Source organism: Notothenia coriiceps, unplaced genomic scaffold (genome assembly GCF_000735185.1).
Source record: "Notothenia coriiceps isolate Sejong01 unplaced genomic scaffold, NC01 NC01_scaffold00016295, whole genome shotgun sequence".
Lineage (NCBI taxonomy): Eukaryota > Metazoa > Chordata > Actinopteri > Perciformes > Nototheniidae > Notothenia > Notothenia coriiceps.
The window spans coordinates 6,067-24,593 of record NW_011348996.1 but is presented as its reverse complement, the minus strand read 5'-3'; the positions used below and the strand labels follow the sequence as shown (position 1 = coordinate 24,593).

At 40.8% G+C, this 18,527-nt stretch overlaps 1 protein-coding gene across 1 annotated transcript in view; it reads right to left on the bottom strand.

Annotated features, from left to right (window-relative positions):
• The window catches only part of nrp2b (neuropilin 2b), a gene marked incomplete at its 5' end in the record, with an annotated part of 49,630 nt that overhangs the window by 26,805 nt on the left and 4,298 nt on the right, over window positions 1-18,527 (bottom strand). The window contains 2 exons of the mRNA XM_010775864.1: window positions 312-539; window positions 8,882-9,063. Coding sequence (XP_010774166.1) covers window positions 312-539; window positions 8,882-9,063 — 410 coding nt within the window. The remainder of the gene's footprint in view (window positions 1-311; window positions 540-8,881; window positions 9,064-18,527) is intronic.

The window sequence follows — 18,527 nt, the reverse complement described above, 5'->3', positions numbered from 1 at the left end:
TTACATAACAACCTTGAATTATACCCTTCCTATTTCCTCTCACGAAAAGCAATCTAATGCTTCTGTTTAAGGAATGAGCTGCTAACAAAATAAATGAAACCCTATGGAAAGCTGTCATGTAGGCTTTTGAATCAAGCATCATTGACTTACATTTGATTGATTTTGCTAACTTATAACTTCACTTATGAGGCAATAAACCTGAGTGGCCCAGCCCTTCAAATATCTTTCTGTATGTGGCCCTCGGTGAAAAAAGTTTGGATACCCCTGGTCTAATACGACCCATAATAACATCAAGTTGACAAATTTCTCACCTCCTGGGAGCCCGTCCCACACTTCCAGCCAGTCGTACTTGCACTCTCCCTCTCCACCTGGCAGGGGGTCGTTCTCCAGGTCAAAAGTGAGGAAGATGAGGGTCACATCCATGCTGGGAGGGACAATGATGATGAAGGAGCACTCAAGGTTGTGGGGGTATTTGTCAGGGAAGCCTGGGGACTCAATGAGACCCGTGGGACTGGTGAAGTTACGGGAACAGTCTGAGCCTGGGAAGAACACACAGACATAAAATATATTGAGAGACATATTGAGCAGAAAATAAAAAATAACCGTAGTTTGAGATTTAACAAATGAACGTTCAAGGGATGATACCTCAAACTAATGAAATCATTGTGAGAAGATGCTCAGAGGTGCTGTTTTGTTTTCAAACTGCCTCACAATGTTATGACTCCCAGTGTAGCTATCCCGCTTTATTGACCAAAAATAAGTCTGGCTTTACTCTGAATCCACATCATGTACATTAAACAAAGAACAGGATGTATTTAGAGCCCAGTTGGGTTTTGCTGGACTTGAAACGGTAGTTTTAATGTAGACGTGAATCTTGCTGATAGAAATCTCACTCAAGGACTTCACAATGGTCAACTAGGAGGAACGATTAATGGAAAACGAATTGATTCAGGTTTACCAGCTCATAAAAAACGCACATACATTTTAACAAGAAGTTAACCCCGTTGACAGGGGTCGCCAGTCTCTGGCACTGTTATGTTGGGGGTCGCGGGCTGGAAAGTTTGGGAACCCCTGCTATAGTGGACTAAGTGGTTGAAAGACCAATTGTGGGTGTCGGTAACAACAATGTGCATCTACTTGTGTGTCTTAAGTGTACATCAGCAAAATGCTAACCCTAACCCTAACTCGACAGGTTCCCGGGGGATATGCAGGGGCAACATTAACTCCAAAGAAACATTGATATTAATTTGCCTATTAATAAATAGTTACGGAATTCATTTAAAACAGCAGGACATACTAATAATGTAATGTTTGTTTATTTCCTGAAAATGTATGGTTTAATTATGTTGTTTTTGTTCATTTCTTGATCAACAAAAGGCACATGCATCAATGTTGAGAGATCAGATTGATAGGTCACTGCAACATATGACTGAACCGTTACAGGTTTGGTGCCTTGCTCAAGGGCACCTTTGTAGTGCCCAAGAGGTAAACAACTCTCTAGCCACCAGTCTACAATCTTTACTTGGTCAGAGATTGAGCTTTAGCTGTCCTGAATAAAGAGAAGAAGAACACTAGAGAAGAAGAAAACTGGAGCTTAGGGAGACAGAGCAACAAAGAAATAAAGATATGATAAAGATGTAAACAGAAGAGACAGATAGATGTAATCTGTTGATAGTATCATGGTTGGGTGGTCCAGTAGTTATGAGAAACAAACAAACACACACACACACACACACACACACACACACACACACACACACACACACACACACACACACACACACACACACACACACACACACACACACACAGATCTGGGGGTAATCTGGAGCCCTTCCTTTCTGAATAACTGTAATACCCTCTCTATTAATACTCACACACAAATGCTATGGAGTGGATGTGGTCACAGCAACTGGACCATTATTCCAATCTACCCAGCCATATGGTAACCCATTTCTCTCCAGTCTGTTCGACTGTCAGCTATTGTGCTGGCGTGCTTGCATGAGTTTGTGAAGAAAAAGCGTCTAAGAGCACATTAAGAGAGTGTGTGTGTACTCTGGCATGCAAAGTGCATTTAAACATGTGTGTGCGTGTCTATGTACAATTAGGTGTAACAATAAGTCTGCATCAGACATGTTTTAGCCTCATTTTGTGTCTGTCTCGAGGGTCTATGACGATTGTACCCCCATTTTGTGTTCATAACTGGAACAAAAAGTGTCTTCTTCTCACTTGTGTGTGTTGGGCTTTGAGTGCTGTCAATATTGAAATTGGTCTAGAGCTAAAAACGGCTAGTTTTGCTGGAAATCTCCATGGAAACTAGATTGCTAAACCGGACGGAAACACAAGCAGAATGTGTGCGTTAGGCCCTGCACTTTCATGATGAAAACAAACTTTTCTAGGTGTAGCCAGGAATATTGACATTGTTATTTTCCTGTCTCCACCCTTCCTCTTCTACTTTAATTTTTAATCAGTTTACGTTTGTTCAGGAATTTCACTGACCCTCCACCGCAGCATCCCTAGGGAAAAATATTCCAAAATCTGTAATATGGCCAATATAATGTGGTGTTACATTTTACAGAAGTTGAAATACATTTAAAAAAAACCTGCCCATGTTGGTTTGCTTGCTAATCTATATGAATGCCTACCAAACATGTATGTGATTGTCCATTTTCCACAGCAACCAATCTATTTATAGTGCATTAGGGACTGTCTGTTTGTCTTGATCCATCCCCGTTTGTCTGTTTTTCTGTCCCACTTCCTCGCCTCATTTGCGTGTTATTGTGACCCCTCGTGCAATGATCTTATATACAAGCAAACACACACTTGCACGCGGACACACACTGTCTCTCACTGGGATCCCCTTGCGTCTGGCCCCCCTGCAGAGTCAGTCGCTGGATAGCGCCGGTCTCCGTGAGTAAGAGCATGTGTGTGTGTGAGTGTGTAGTGAACGCATGACCAGTTCCGTGGCCGGCAGCAATTTTATTCCCTTCTCATTACTTCATGTTCATGAACATCACCAAAACACTTGTGCCCTCCATTCTTTCTCAGTCTGTACCCTTCTCCAGATTCTCTCACACGCCTGTCTCCACCTTGTCCCTCCTTGTTTCTATTTTTAAAGTAAACTGAAACGCAAAAAAGGAATGTATTTTAAATTTGTTTAAAGTTTAAACTATTCCAACCAGCATGTTGTCTCCCCTGTACATATTTCTGATTTCTATGACTTTTGTCCTGTTCGACTTCTCTCCTAATTCATTTCTCCTTTCCTTAGAAAATGGTTTATCGCACTTCTCTTCTTTTTGATGATCTTTCCAACTGTCTTCTCTCCTGCTGTTCTTTTTTTTTTACCATAGTCCCATGTACCTTTTCATCTTCCACAGCTCCATCACTCCCTTCCCTCCCACCGTCTCATTTCCTATTCTTTTCTCCTCACTTCCCATCTGTTTGACTTGGAAGACTGTGAAAGAAACACGTGTTTCACTATGGGGTAAGGTTAGAGGAAGTGTGTGTGTGTGTGTGTGTGTGTGTGTGTGTGTGTGTGTGTGTGTGTGTGTGTGTGTGTGTGTGTGTGTGTGTGTGTGTGTGTGTGTGGTAAGCTGGCATGCAGACATATACTTTCGTTTAAATTGTCGTTCATGCCAATGGGCTATTAGTTGGATCAAACCCATAATTATGCCCTCCTTCTCTCTAACGCAAACACACAGACAGACACACACACCGCAGGCCCACACACAGCTCCAAACCACAGCTTGGGTTTTCCATATATATGGTTAGATTCCACCTCAGTTTCATTTAAGTTGCAGGTTTGTGGTGCTGAAACTGCCCTAACATTATATTTCAGCCTCTGTCACTGAATCACAGCAGGGATTTCCCCCCACAATAAACTCCCTTTTCAACCAAATTAACGCTGATATATGAAATCCAACTCTCACAAGAAAACCACCCATTTAGCTATTCCAATGCAATTTGCTAAAAGCTCCTACAACCCAGCATTACTTTACTACAAGTAAATCAGGGACATATTTATTCTTGATTTTGTCGTGCTGGAGAGTCTGCCATAACTCTAAAGACTGCCTGTTTTATTCTAATCACCTAAAACACCAACCCACATCAACAAATATTTTTCAACAGAAATGAACACATGAAGTTTGTCTGTTTCCTGTTTGTGCCGTTGGCATTTCATTTTGTTTCTGCTGTCACTAAAACACAGAAGTGCTTCTCTTTCATTTATGGCTCTGCATTATTTGTCTGATGTTGATAATATGAAATAAATTACTTTTTGAGTAACTATCTTTTTCAGAGACAAGCAGCACTAAGCACTAAGCTTACGCGCTGAGCTAACGCACGTTAGGAGCTAACACGCTGAGCTAACGCGCTAAGCATGCTATATATCAAAATATATTTCAATGCATTTGTTTCCTCTGCACCATTTATTAATGCTCTTAATGTTGTTCATCTTTGTAAAGCACTTTGAAAAGCCTTGCGTTGAAAAGTGCTAAACAAATACACTTGCCTTACCTTGCCTTGCCTTGCATAATTTGCTTCACTTCAGACCAAGGAAATGAACATAGGTGTACCTCAGGTTTAAATCTGTGGTGCATTTTGAGGGAAATTACACCTCTGCTGTTTGTTTAATTAGCCCTACCACAGAGCTCCTTTTCTCTCCACACTGGGTCAGATCTGGATCCACTTTCCACAATGAAAACCAGAAGAAGAATGAGGGAGCAATCTGATTGGTTGGACGGTGTAATAAACTGGCTAGATGGGTAGTCGGACAGAGGCAGAGAGGAAGTGCCTAAAGGTATTTGGTAGAAAGTAAACAACAGCAGTTATTGGAAGGACTGTCACGATAGCTTCCACATTATACCCCCTGAGGAGTGTGTGTGTGTGTCTGATTCACAGAAATCTGTTCACACAGTTGAACTAAGCGGTTTTGCTTCTAATTAGGGTCAAAAGCTAGTCTCCATAAGGTAAAAGTGTTACAAAATAAGGTTATGATTAGTTTTTTTAGTAGAGGTTTGGGCAAATCATAACCTTATTTCTTAACGCGTTTGGTAGAGGTTAGGGGTTAACATTAAGGCTAAGGTAAGTGACCAGAAAATTGATGTAAGCCAATGAAATGTCCAACTAATTGATACAAATAGTGTGTATGTGGGTGAGTGAGTCAAAATGTGCGTGCAGACATGCAAGCTGCCCTGCATTTGTGAGTAACTGTCCAGCCAGCATTAGTGCATTCATGTGTGTGTGTGTGTGTGTGTGTGTGTGTGTGTGCCCGCGCGTGTGTGTGTGTGTGTGTGTGTGTGTGTGTGTGTGTGTGTGTGTGTGTGTGTGTGTGTGTGTGTGTGTGTGTGTGTGTGTGTGTGTGTGTGTGTGGTGTGTGTGTGTGTGTGTGTGTGTGTGTGTGTCTGGAGAGTTCTGGGTCACAATAACAGCTGGGGGCACACTGCCTAGACAGTGAATGGTGATTGGTCGCCGCATTCCGGGTTGCTGTGTTCCTATTGGCTTTCATTTTACTAAAGTATCCATAGCGTTAGAGCTGTAAACAAAAACAAGTGTGGCATGTGTATTTGTGTTTTCGTGTTCAAGTAGTCTTCGTGTTTGTTAAAGCACTTAATTTTGGCGTTTGTTACAGTGTTTGCGCACGTCTTTGTTCAAGTGTATGTTGGCATACTAGGGTTAGGGTTTCTCAGTGCAATATGTAATAGGTCCATATTTATAATCTTTCTACTGTATGTGAACTTCTGTATATGTTGTGTAAATGTAACTGTAGAATGGAAACGGTCAGGGTTAGCCCTAACACATGCTTGCTTTTGTTGTTTGTTTACATGTTTTCTAGGTTAGATATGCGTTTATGTTCATGTATGTCTGCCCGTTTTCAAACTCATTAGACTGTTAATCTTTGAAGGGTCCAGTAATTAGGACACCCGGAGAGTGGGGGACAATCCCCCCAACATACACGCACACACATTCTCATTAATCTAAAACACAGACCCCAGCTACAGTAAGGGATTGTGGGATTGTAGCAGTGACAAAGGAATGATGGATTAGAAAGGAAAAATGCAAAACCATTATCAACACTAGAAAATGGTTACTAGAATATATACCAACTATACTGAAATATATACTATACTTTTTATTTTTTAAAGCAGCTTGGTTTAATAATTATAACACCAATTTAAACAAGTCATGACCCGAGGAAAATGCTGTCACTTAGCTGTCGCTAAAAAGGTAATCTCACTAAATAATAGAAAATGCTTCAAGTAACAGAGATTATTAAGTAAAATGGCGAGTGAGTCCCAAAAAATTAATTCAAGTAATGAATACATGATTAAACTCACATGTGTTTAAACTCCAAAGTGTATTTTCTCGACTTAATTTAATATGCAAAAAGAAAAAACTGATAATATTAAATTTTCTTAAAGACAAAAATAAAAACCAAAGACCAGCGATTATCTAATAAAGACAAACAAATACATTTAATTAAACAGTGCCTCTATCCTTATTTCCCCCCATTTTCTGCTTCGAGTAGTGACAGTATATATGCTATCAAGTGAATGCCTTGGAAATACAAAAGAGAGACTTTTCAAAAACAAAAAAAATTCGGAACAGAATGTGCAAGGGTAGCACAGACAGAAACATATTTGACGGTTCACGATGAGGCTATACAGTCAGTATAACAGACACACAAAATAAATCTAGTCACCCACGTAACCAGACGTTCTGCTGCACCTTCCAGGATAACAAGATCGTGCTAGCAGTATGGCAACAGCTTGAATGTTCCAAATGGCTTCATTATTACTGCCAGAGAAAGCTAGACACATAAATACACACACTCACGCAAAGTTACACAAACAGAGACTAAAGAAGAAGTCCAGTATATGCTAATGCATATTTATCAATCAAAGCAGACGTCTTTCCAAACAGAAAGGTTTTTTGCATGTGGTTTATCCCTCTAAACGAAGTCCGTCCAAACCAAAAATCAGAATAGGTTGTTTCTGCAAATGCCCCTCAACAACAATGTGTTTACACTCAAGTGGCATAGCCTAAACATATTGTCCAGCTGCTGATGTGGCTTTCTTTCAACAATAACCACTCTTGATCCATGACCATAGCCAAGTACTTATTTGAACCCAATGATCGTTATTTAAACCTACCCAAACCTTGACTTCGAAATTGTCACATTTCATAAAACAGATATCATTTTTAACAAAGATTTGTAACAATTACAGTATGAAAGGCAAAGTAAATCCTATCACCCTAACCCTAACCCCTAACTTTGATTTATCAAACCTTTACAAATCAAATCAGTTACAAACCCTAATCCCAACCCTTTTAACATGGTTCCCTTAAATAACGGTCATACCTGTTTGTTTTTTGTTTTTTATTGTACTGAAATTGTGAGCCGATGTTTACTAACTTATGTTCGTATTAAAGCAACTCTCAATTTCTAAATGTTTCCCATGAAACTATGCGTAGCCTGATAGTGTTTGATGTTTACAATGTAATTCGTACAAAATCAATGTAATGGTTCACAAATCTCTCTCTGTTTGAATCTCTCTTTATCTCCCAAGGGTGCTAGGGTGTGAACACTGACACCCTTGTTGTTTTTAAGTCTATCTGGTGGACTCTGTCTGGCAAAAAACACACACACAAGAACTCCCAAAAGGCTGGTGCCAGCGAGTGAGAAACACCGGCAAGCGCACGTGTTGTGTTAGTAACCTCAGCCCTCTGTGCATATATGTGTGTATGTGTGTGTGTGGGGGGGTGTCTCTGGGGAACATGGCTCAGGACTCAATTAAGCGGGCATGTGTGGAATGCTTTCAGGGGGAACGGGACAAGATGGCTGTGGGGCCGACACTATGCGCCCCTCTGTCTCACTCGCCCTTGATCTCAATTGGTCTCGCTTTGGCTGACCCATGGCAGCGTGAAGGGGAGCCATGTCAGGCACACACACATGTACACACACACACAAAGTGCCATGAAGGGGAAGGATGTCTTGCCTGGACAGTCTAAAGGGCTCTCAAGGGTCCTCTGCCGTGTCTCTCGTTTCTGTGTCCCATGACACCGGGGAGATAAACGAGACTTGGTCACCTAATGAAGCATGTTGAGTCCTCTATGAGTAGCTTGTAATACAGTTGCTAATAGCCTATTTGCAAAGGTGAAATCCTACCAAAATCCTGTTAACTTTTGTGAAGTCTGTTCATGTGTGAGGGTCGTTTACATGGATAATGTGCCTCTTGAGGGTCTTGGATTCTCAAAATATAGGCTTTAGGTAGAGAATCGCTTTATCAGGAAAAAGTATGTCACATCCAGGGGCCCCCTGGAATCCTAGGGTTTAATCACAACGCTCACTGTTTGAGTCTAGCCATTATCCCCAGCTTCTTTCTCCATATTTTCTGTGAACTACTGTCTGTTTGGGAAATGAATGTCAATTTTCTGCAGAAGAACTGCTAATCTGTTTGCGCCTTATTCAATGGCTCATATATAGTGAATTATCAAGGTCCAAAACTTTCACATGAACTCGTTATTCGACATTCATTTCTGAGGATAAATAGTACAGTATTTATCTTCTCAGTTAATTTGGGATTTTTCATTTGCATTCTATGCAACCCTGCTTCTGCCAGACAAAATACTGTCTGTAAAAAGTAATGTTATTTGAAAAAAAAGAAAGAAGGGCACTCGGGTTGTGAAGATCTGCCTGCCAAGGCTAAATGTCCTCTCTAGCAATCTTAATAAAAGTGAAAAATAATTTGTATTTTAGGCCTGTGATCCAGATCTTCTTCACATTTTAAAAGAATTGTCCATGGCCTTCCTCCTTTTTTATAAACATAAAGATAGCTAAAAAGCCAAATGGCAGAAGTACATAGCAGAAGCAACCACTTACCGGTTTTGAATATTTCGTAGCGCAGCGAGAAGCCCGCCCCTTGGTGGGCGTAGTCGGATACGAACTTGATGTGGAGTGAGGCACCAGACGATATGATTGGTGCAGGAGCGATGTTGCTGCAGTGCTTCCCCAGAAGGTCAGCGGTCTCTGAGTTCCCATCGTGGATCTCTACATAGTCATACCTGCAGAGGGCCAACAAATATCATTAGATTAGATTACATTTAGCAGATGCTTTTTTCTAAAGCGGATGACAATAAGTGCAATAAACCGTAAAGATAAACAAAAACAAGAAACATTCAGGTATATTCGCATCAAATTATTTTTTGGGGGGATTTAATACATCAACCTCCTCCAAGATGAAATGCACTACCACAGGGGTATTAATAACCTATGCTTGATATCTACTGTACGTTCTTGATGTACAGACATTTAATACATGTCCTAATTAGGTGTTCTGTGGGGGAGGAGCAAACATACTTTGATTTAAGGAACAGGAAATGGTTGAATCCTTTCAAACTGCTTTGTCTCTGATATTATTAGATTTTCTTTTTTTCTTCATTCGTTTTTTCTTCACATGGGATTCGGCTGCGTAACGGAAGCTACGAGCAAATTGTTTGCATCTATCAGTGGTTAGAGGGTCTTCTGAAAGCACCGTTACCATCAACCGAGGCGTCATTACAATTCCTATGAATGCAGCAAAAGACATTTACAGTTCACAGATGGTGGAGGAGGAAAAGCACCACCTGCATGAAGAAAAATAGAACAAATAACTGCGCGGTAATAGAGTGATTATATACTCCAACTGATACCGGATTCATCCCCATTTTATAGATTTTATTACAAACAAAAGGAGAGCGCACATTTAGAATGACGTACTCCCTTTCATCTGGCATAGATTCACATGTGTGACGCACTTTAGAAATACTATTAAAAAATGAATCCTATGTCACACATTTAACTCATTCTGAGTTACTTGTTATTCTGTGAATTACAAGATTCATGCTATTCTGAATAAAAGCAATGATATGCCTTCAAAAGAAATGATAGCATTTTGTAAAATGAAATTGATATGAAGACCGAAAATGTGTCTATTGCTTTTTGTTACACTATGGGGTCAAAGTGAGAGTGTGAGAGCTTTTTGAACTGCAGATGCACCCTGCAGCCTTTGATGCTAGAAATGGATTAATCTGGAACAAATTACTCTAGTTTACATCTTTTCCCAGGTCTAATTCAATAATGTTTGTAACTCAGCCGGGGGGCTTCAGTTCTCGGAGAAATTCACATTTTCCACCTTTTCCAGTGGATTTAGGTCACTTTCCTGGTTCTTCTTTCTTTAGTAATATCTCACCATTTTTGTTATAGGGGAACTCAGCAGACACATAACTTAATAGGATTCCTCAGTGTCTGGAGACCAAGGACACACCTGCCTGACTCTAAAATTGATTCCTGGACAGAAATTCCTTGAGCAACTTGACTTGGAAGGAGACTTGAAGTTTGACTTCCATCTCAATCGTGTTGTTTTCTTTATATCAAAGATACATTGATATAAAAGGGTTGATAAGCTTTTCACAATTTTTTACAATCCATGTCCAACCCTTAACTAGAACTAAAAACCAAGTCAGTTGTTGAATTTTAGGGACTAGATTTGTGTCAATAGAATTGCAGCAGTACAATATCAATAGTTCCATAATAAAGTCCCCCTCCTAAAAGGGTCAAGATGATGTCTGTATCTGCATGAGACCCTGCCTCTGCCTGTATTTCCCTAATTGATTGTATTACAGGGCATTACTGGGTATCAACTTTTATAAAGAAGTACTGACCAGGTGCTAGATTGTGAGCAATCATCCAAAAGGCAGCTTTCACCCCTGGTGAGAAACGTAACCATCATAAAACCGGAGGGGAGGGGCTATCTGTGAAGCCGGGTTTACAGATCGCAACCGTCAAATCCTACCCATTGTACCTTTAATGTGGCTGTTTGAATAGCAATTAGAGTAATACTTGTACACACACAAAGACACTGAAATAGACACAAAATGTACACATGCTCTAGCTAACAGAGTGACATATCAATCGTGTGTGTGTGTTGTGTGTGCGTGTACGCTTTTGTCTTATTGCCTCTTGTCTTGTAACACAAAGACACAAACAGACCAGACAATTGGAGCAGATTGAACTCACAAAAGAGTGTGTATGTGCATGCAGTTTTTGTGTGTTTTTTGTCAGGTGGATAAGCTCCTGACATAATGATGGTCCTACACCTCCCACACTCCCATCATGCTTTGTGTCTGTGTTGCGTGGAACTAACACTACAGTTATGACGCAAGCTGTCGCAGCACAGCGAGCATGTGTGTGCATCTGTGTGCGCGATGCTACAAGCGTGTGTACGTGTCACAGTTCCTGTCATATTTTCCCAAGAGAACGCCTCGTCCCTGCGACAGTTTCTTCCTCCTCTTTTGTGAAACGACAACTTTGTTTAATGACTACTCCCTCCCTGACAAGATCTCTTTTTCTACTTCTTCCTGCCTTGCTCTTTCTCTATTGTTTTAATATTTGTCTTTTTTCCATCATTCCTTGAATTGTTCCTTTTTTCTCTCTGTCTCCTTTTCCTCTAAAGCCTTTCTGTCTGCTGTCAGGCAGTGGCCAAACGCCAATGTGTGGGCGAGACAGAGGATGCAGAGAGGATATTAGAATTTCTGAATATTTGAATTTGAAACGATCCTTTATTATCAACGCTGAGAGGGAGGATGGAGATGAAATAGATCCATAGATAGACTAACATTTTCTGGTTGATCTCTCAAAGCGGCCCTTATGCTTTATTGGGTTTTTCCCTTTCCTGTAGTTTTTATCATATAGGTTTATGTGCATGTAAATGGTCTGCAAAGTCTAAAATCCCATAGTTCCCTCCAGAGGGAGTTTCTCTCCCACACACCCGTGTGGTGCCTGAAATGCCTCCATAGGAATCCTTTGTTTACTTCTGCAACATAGTGACATCACAATGTAACACTCGTGCTTGTATTGGCTAGCGCTCCAACACATTTTCTATGTTAGGCTAAGGGGCGGGACATCTCTAAACGGTTGACCAATCACAACAGAGCCGGTCAGCTGACCAATCAGAGCAGACTGGGCTCTGGTTTCAGACAGAGGGTGAAAAGAGGTGCTGCAGCACAAATATTAACATTAAAGCATGTAAACATGTCTCAGTAGGGGCACAAAGTACAATTATGAAACCTGAAATTAGCATATTAGAGCCCCTTTAAAGATGAACAACGGAAAAATGGCCACTTCTTTGTACCATTTCTTTCCTTTTCTGTGTTGTATAAAAGCCAAAATCTAGTGGAACTGGGACAAAAAGCCAAGGGTTTTCCTCAACCACACAAAACTAAATAAACAATCAAGGTTTTTTTCAGATCTATCCACTGCAGGCTGATTACAAAATCTCTCTTTTAGGGTGTGGGAAATTTGAAAAGAAAAATATTTCTCATTCAGCTGGGACAGTGTGGACGTAGACGGAGAGAACATGACACTGCATCCACCCTGCCAGCTCCTCCCCTCAGACGGACAGAGACAGGTGTGCCTCCTGCCTGACAGACATACTTCTAAGTCAGCATACAAACACACATATGCGGGAGGCCTGCACAAACACACACACTCTCTGCCTCACAAATAAACACACTGGTGCATTCACACACCGAGAGCCTGTGGCCATGCACCCAGCAGGATCTATAGAAGGGTTTGAGGTTTCCTCCAATGTGTCTCTGTGTAGGAGGAACACGGCTTCTAACAAACTGTTAAATCCCATCATCCTCCTCTCTCACTCTTTTGGAGACTTGCCGTAGGGAAAGACAAGAATTGGTTTCTCCCACCCTTTTCCTGAAATTCCCTTGAAGACAAGCAATGTATGAGTTGTTTTTCCTTGCGAACATGAAAGACATGGTTGGAGAACAAATGTTGCTTCCAAAATGAAGCACAGATAATGATGGATTGTTAAACAGATTGTGGAAGTTGAAATAAAGGACTACTTCAGCCCCCAAAATTATCTTTGGTGTATCAACTACTCATCCTTTTTTACCTTGAATGTGTTAAGAAATCTTAGTTTTTCCTGCATGCCTTCATGTGGAATCCAAAACCGGAGGAAAAGTCTTAATGAATTGAAGGTAATGGGGCTACAATGCATCAGATTGGGAAGTAGCGAGCATGAAAACAGACCAATGTGACTTGGATTATAAGGCACATCTAGTGTGAGAGTTTCTAACAGTGTTTTGATATGTTTTTGTGGTCCTCCTTGTGGGAGGAATGTGGGAAAGTTTCCCTCACTACATTTAAGGTAACACAGGGTGAGTAACTGGTACACAAAATGCTAATTATTTGGCTGAAATATTCCTTTGAAGCTAATTAAAACAATTGTTGCTTGAGAGTCATGTGTGCGTGTGTGTGTGTGTGTGTGTGTGTGTGTGTGTGTGTGTGTGTGTGTGTGTGTGTGTGTGTGTGTGTGTGTGTTTTGGGGTAGTTTGTGTTGAAAGGGAAAGCTCTCCACAGCTTGTCTGACGTGAACCAAGAACAAGGTTTGGACACAGATGCTCCCCCCTTCCCCTCTGCCTGGGTCTTAATTGGCTTTCACACGTTCCCCCTCTCTCTTTAGGTCGGGAGTTCTTACACCTGCACATGTTGTTCAAACATCAGGGGTGCCTTTAGCTGTAGACAGAGCGTCTGCAGACACACAAACACACAAACACACAAAGACACACACACACACACACACACACACACACACACACACACACACACACACACACACACACACACACACTCACACAGGAGCTGAAAGCAGGCCAGACTTGTAGTAGTACTGTATGTGTCAATGACTTCACAATACAGTATAACCAAGAGAATAAACCTCGTTTAAACATAACTGTCATAAATTGTATTATTTGGCCAACGTTTCCAAATGTTTTCTTATGTTTTGTTGTCCTCATCATGTTTGAAAAAAAAGAAAAAGTCTAAACTAAATTTGAAACTAAATTAACTCTATTTGAACATTAGATGAATTATGAAATTGAAAGGCCAACTTTAATTTCAAATTAATCTTCAAACAGACAATTACTGGGTATCATATTTAATTACAAAAAGCAATGACATTTCCAATATCACCTTATTATTCTGGTTTTGTTACGACTATTTTTTCATTTGCCTATGCACATTTAGCTAAGAAGTGCATGTCACAAATCCAGTATTGGGGGGTCTATAATAAACATTTGGAAAATAACTGAAACAGTTTATTAGATATAAAAACGCATACACACAATTTTCCTCCTGAACTCATGTGAATGACATAATCCAATTCTAGCTTAGCCCTACCATTTATTTTAAGGTTGGTTTATAGGGAAGTGAAAATTGTATTTTTAAGGCTCTGGCTCAATTACAAACCTACCCCCAAGAAAGCAGAAGACCAACTGTTGCAAAAATCAAGCAAATCATAAACATCCAATATGAAACCGAACAAGAAACTAAACCAACTGTTTTTGGGGAGTTTTATCATAGATATTATTTATAATTTTTTGTCCGAGATACGTTGATGTGAAAGCGATACTAGGACAGTTCCTGTTTCTGCCTGAGAGAGGGGAATTTACACCCTCCACCCGCAAGAAGGGAGCCTCATTCAGCTGTGATTGTGACTCCAGAGTGTGTGGGGGTCGGATTGAAATTCAGCCTCTATGTAAAGTGAAAAACAAATATGGAGATGGTGAATTCAGCCAAGCTCTCTGACTGTCCAAAGAAACTTGCAGCAGCACTGACAATTCCCATAAGCCATGACAGGCTGTAGTTTAGCAGCTGCTACGGATGACTATTACTTCACTCACTTCCTACTACTTATTTTTCTCAAATATACTACAAACATCTCTGGAGACTTCAGACCCAACGCAACCATTATACCATATTAAAAAACACAGACGTATCCAAGCTAGGAAAGCCTCTTGCATATTACTCCTGAATTAAGAATTAGGAATCCATACAGCCATACATTATAGCTATTATCTCAGCTCTCAAATTGGTTTGCACTAATGCACTTATTGTCATTAGTAGTCAATGTGATCCACAGTAAGTGAATTATAGTCATATTTTGTTTTGTTTGTTTTAATGGACCTAGGGATAAGAGAGTGGGTGCCCTGCAATGCTGTTTTTTTTAAATTTGGTTTGCAGTGTGTTTTTTGGATATGATACACACACTCACCCTGCGTATGTGTAGTATCAAAGTCAGTCTGTCTCTCAAGCCGTTAATAGAGAGTGAGGAGGATGACTGACTTCACTGTTATCAAGAACTGTAATAGGCCTATCACTGCAGACAGATGGACAGTGTGTGTGTGTGTGTGTGTGTGTGTGTGTGTGTGTGTGTGTGTGTGTGTGTGTGTGTGTGTGTGTGTGTGTGTGTGTGTGAGTGAGGGCATGTGTGTCCGGCAGGAGCCTTCAGGACAACCAATCGATTCCTCATTATGGCTTTAACACACATTGATCAGGGTCAGTCCTTCAAAGACACATACACACGGGCACACACACACGCACACACACACACACACACACACACACACACACACACACACACACACACAGGTCTGATCAGGCAGACCTTCAGGGCCTCAGGGAGCGACTGTAAATCAGACTACTGATATTATCATCATTACCTGAGTGTGTGTGTGTCTGTGTGAGCATTGCCCCACTGCATTTTGTGGCATGAAAATAAAAGATCAAAGCCTTTCCAAACTTGTAGATTGACAGGTCTGTAGGAGGAGACCATACATAAGCAAAACATTGATAATATCAGAAATCTGAATATACTGCAAACTTTTCAAATAAAATATTGAGAGTCTGATATACAGGAAGTTGTGACTGAAGGAGTGATTTAGGATCAATCCCAGGTCTCTTCATACACGAGGTGTTGATTACAGGGGAAAAGCAGCAGAGTATGCCTTTTTCTAACTTCCAATAGTGTGGGAGTCTCTGACGTTCATGCACTCTGAAGGCGATTTTGGAGAGACTAACTGCACCTCAGGTTGATTAAAGCTTCACATCACCGCTGCTTTATCGCTGCTGTTAAATTAAAAGAATACAAGGAAGTACCTGCCTGACTAAACTATCAACCACATAGTGGAGGAAAGCCAAGCAGTCCTTTGCTTCTGACCAGTCAAAGTCATTCAATCTCAAAGACAGTGAAAGGAACATTCTGAGCATAATCGAGAAGTGAATATTAACATTTGTAGGTACAAATGGTGTATTAGGTAGGCTACATTTTATTTGTTTGGATGCTTGCCATTTCAAAAGAAGCTTCATTATGCGTTTTGGGGGTTCCCTTTCCTGTAGTGTGTTATATAGGTTTGTGTGCATGTAAATGGTGTGCAAAGGCCAACATCCCAAAGTTAACATCAGATTTCCCAACAACCCCCTGCCTGAAACGCCTCCATTGGACTTATTTTGTTTACATACTGACACGTCTTAACACTTAACACCAACTTACCACATTGTGTTGACCAATCACAACAGAGCCAGACAGCTAACCAATCAGAGCAGACTGTTCTTTTTGAACATTTGAGCATGTAAACATGTCACAGTAGAGGCACAACATACAATTATTAACCTGAGAATGAGCATAATAGGGCCCATTTAAATGAAATCATCACTGAAAAGTATCATGTGTAGCTGGCAAATAAGTGATTAATCTTTGATCGATTACAACTGTAGGATGTTTGCATCCCTATTCAGGTATCAAACAATCTGCCTTTAACATTTTCGCACTGAGGATTTTTGATTTATCATCAACCTAAACTGTGTTGTAATGCACTTCAGCCCCCCAAGGTGTTCTCTCCCCTGCTCTCTCTGTGGCTTTCTAATAACATTGTCTTGCAGCTTTGTGTCAGGATGCTTGTCTGGACACATGGCCCTCCTGCTGGTAGTTGCCGTGATGCTAATTCAAACATGCAGGCAGCTGCTAAATGCCCACAGCTGGTAACCGTACATCCACTGTAACACCAAATGATGCTCTGCTGTCTTCCTCTCTCTGTCATATGGTCTCTTCATCTCTCCTCCACAACTCTCTTTTCCCCCCTTCTGCCCTAGGCTAGTGTCACATCACATCACTTTACCTCTTGGTCTACTTTCGATCCCCAGGACCTCCGCATCGCAGCAAGGTGTGTCTACATGTGAGCAAATAATACTAGATTTTTATACCAATGCAGAATGTAGAGTCTGTTTTACAAGGTTCATTTTCAAAGAGTTGGTTAAAGGGGGGATGTTTTCCAGTTGATTACTTACACTGAGAACATTATTTCATGGTTTTCTGAAAATGTTTAAATACGCACATTAGTATTTATCTTACTAGATATAATTAGCATACATTTCCAGAACATAAATCGGAAAATTTGATAGAAAACAAGCTTTGAAGATATATTTAGTACACTTCTATACCTTTCGTAGGAAAATACAATTAAAATGGGTAAAAAAAAGGAGAAAATGTCAATTCTCTAAATAATGAGGCAATGATTACTTTATTACAAGTTTTTTGTGGAAATTGTATGTTTAAATATGCAGATGATGAATTATTTGATGCTAACTTGTAGCATCAAGAGAAGATAAGTGAAGAGAATAAATGAGTTGAGGACACAAAAAAAACCTTGCATGAAGTTAAATGATTGATCGAGGCAGAGTACAAAGACAAGGTCTAAATCATTAGTAAAACCATTATCGTTGACTGCAGCTTCTCTGTCATATAAATCACTTCTTAACTCACTGCTTTGCTCCACACTTATTGTGGAAGCCACATCTCCGTGAAACTGCCTACGTGCCTGTCTGCTTAATGTGATCTTACTTTGTTCGAGTTTGTTTGAGAGCCCAACAAAGTCTTACACTGTACACGTGTGTTTGCTCTCTTTATATCAATACTACAGACTTATCTGACTTGGGAGTGATGTGAGGTAAAGGAAGACTGGAGAAGGGGGAGAATGAGGAGAAGGGGGAGAATGAGAGACAGACATATATAAAAGGGATTTAAGTGATGGATAGACAGAGGCAGCAGGATAAAAGAGGATGAAGACAGATATAGGCTGAGCGAAGAAAGGTTTATAAATGATAAAGAGAGGAGAATATACAGTATGCAGTGGGAGGCAGGGGGTGAGCAAATAAAAGAGGAAGAGAGACAGAGAGTGTGGCATTTGGTTCTCCGCCTCTGTTTTCTCATATACGATGTTGAATAATGATCTGGCCTATAAAAAATTGGCACTATGCAGAAGGATGGAGGAGAGGAGGTGCTAAGGAGGGAAGGGAAGGAGGAGAGAGGAGACATTAGAATGCAGGAGAGGAGAGGTGATGAAGAGAAGAGGTGGGACAGAGGAGCAGGAGAATGATGATAGATGGGCTCCATTGGGTAGTGGTGAGGGGGCGGGGGGGTCGGAGAGGTGTGGAAGGGTGAGATGAATGGATGGAGAAGGAGAGGGAGAGAGAGCCAGGAGGAAAGAGGAGAGGAGGTAGCTGTCAGGATGATTTGAGCCTGCCCTCAGCGGACCCTGACGCTGCACTTTTCCCTAAGCAGCTGTGTGTGTGTGTGTGTGTGTGTGTGTGTGTGTGTGTGTGTGTGTGTGTGTGTGTGTGTGTGTGTGTGTGTGTT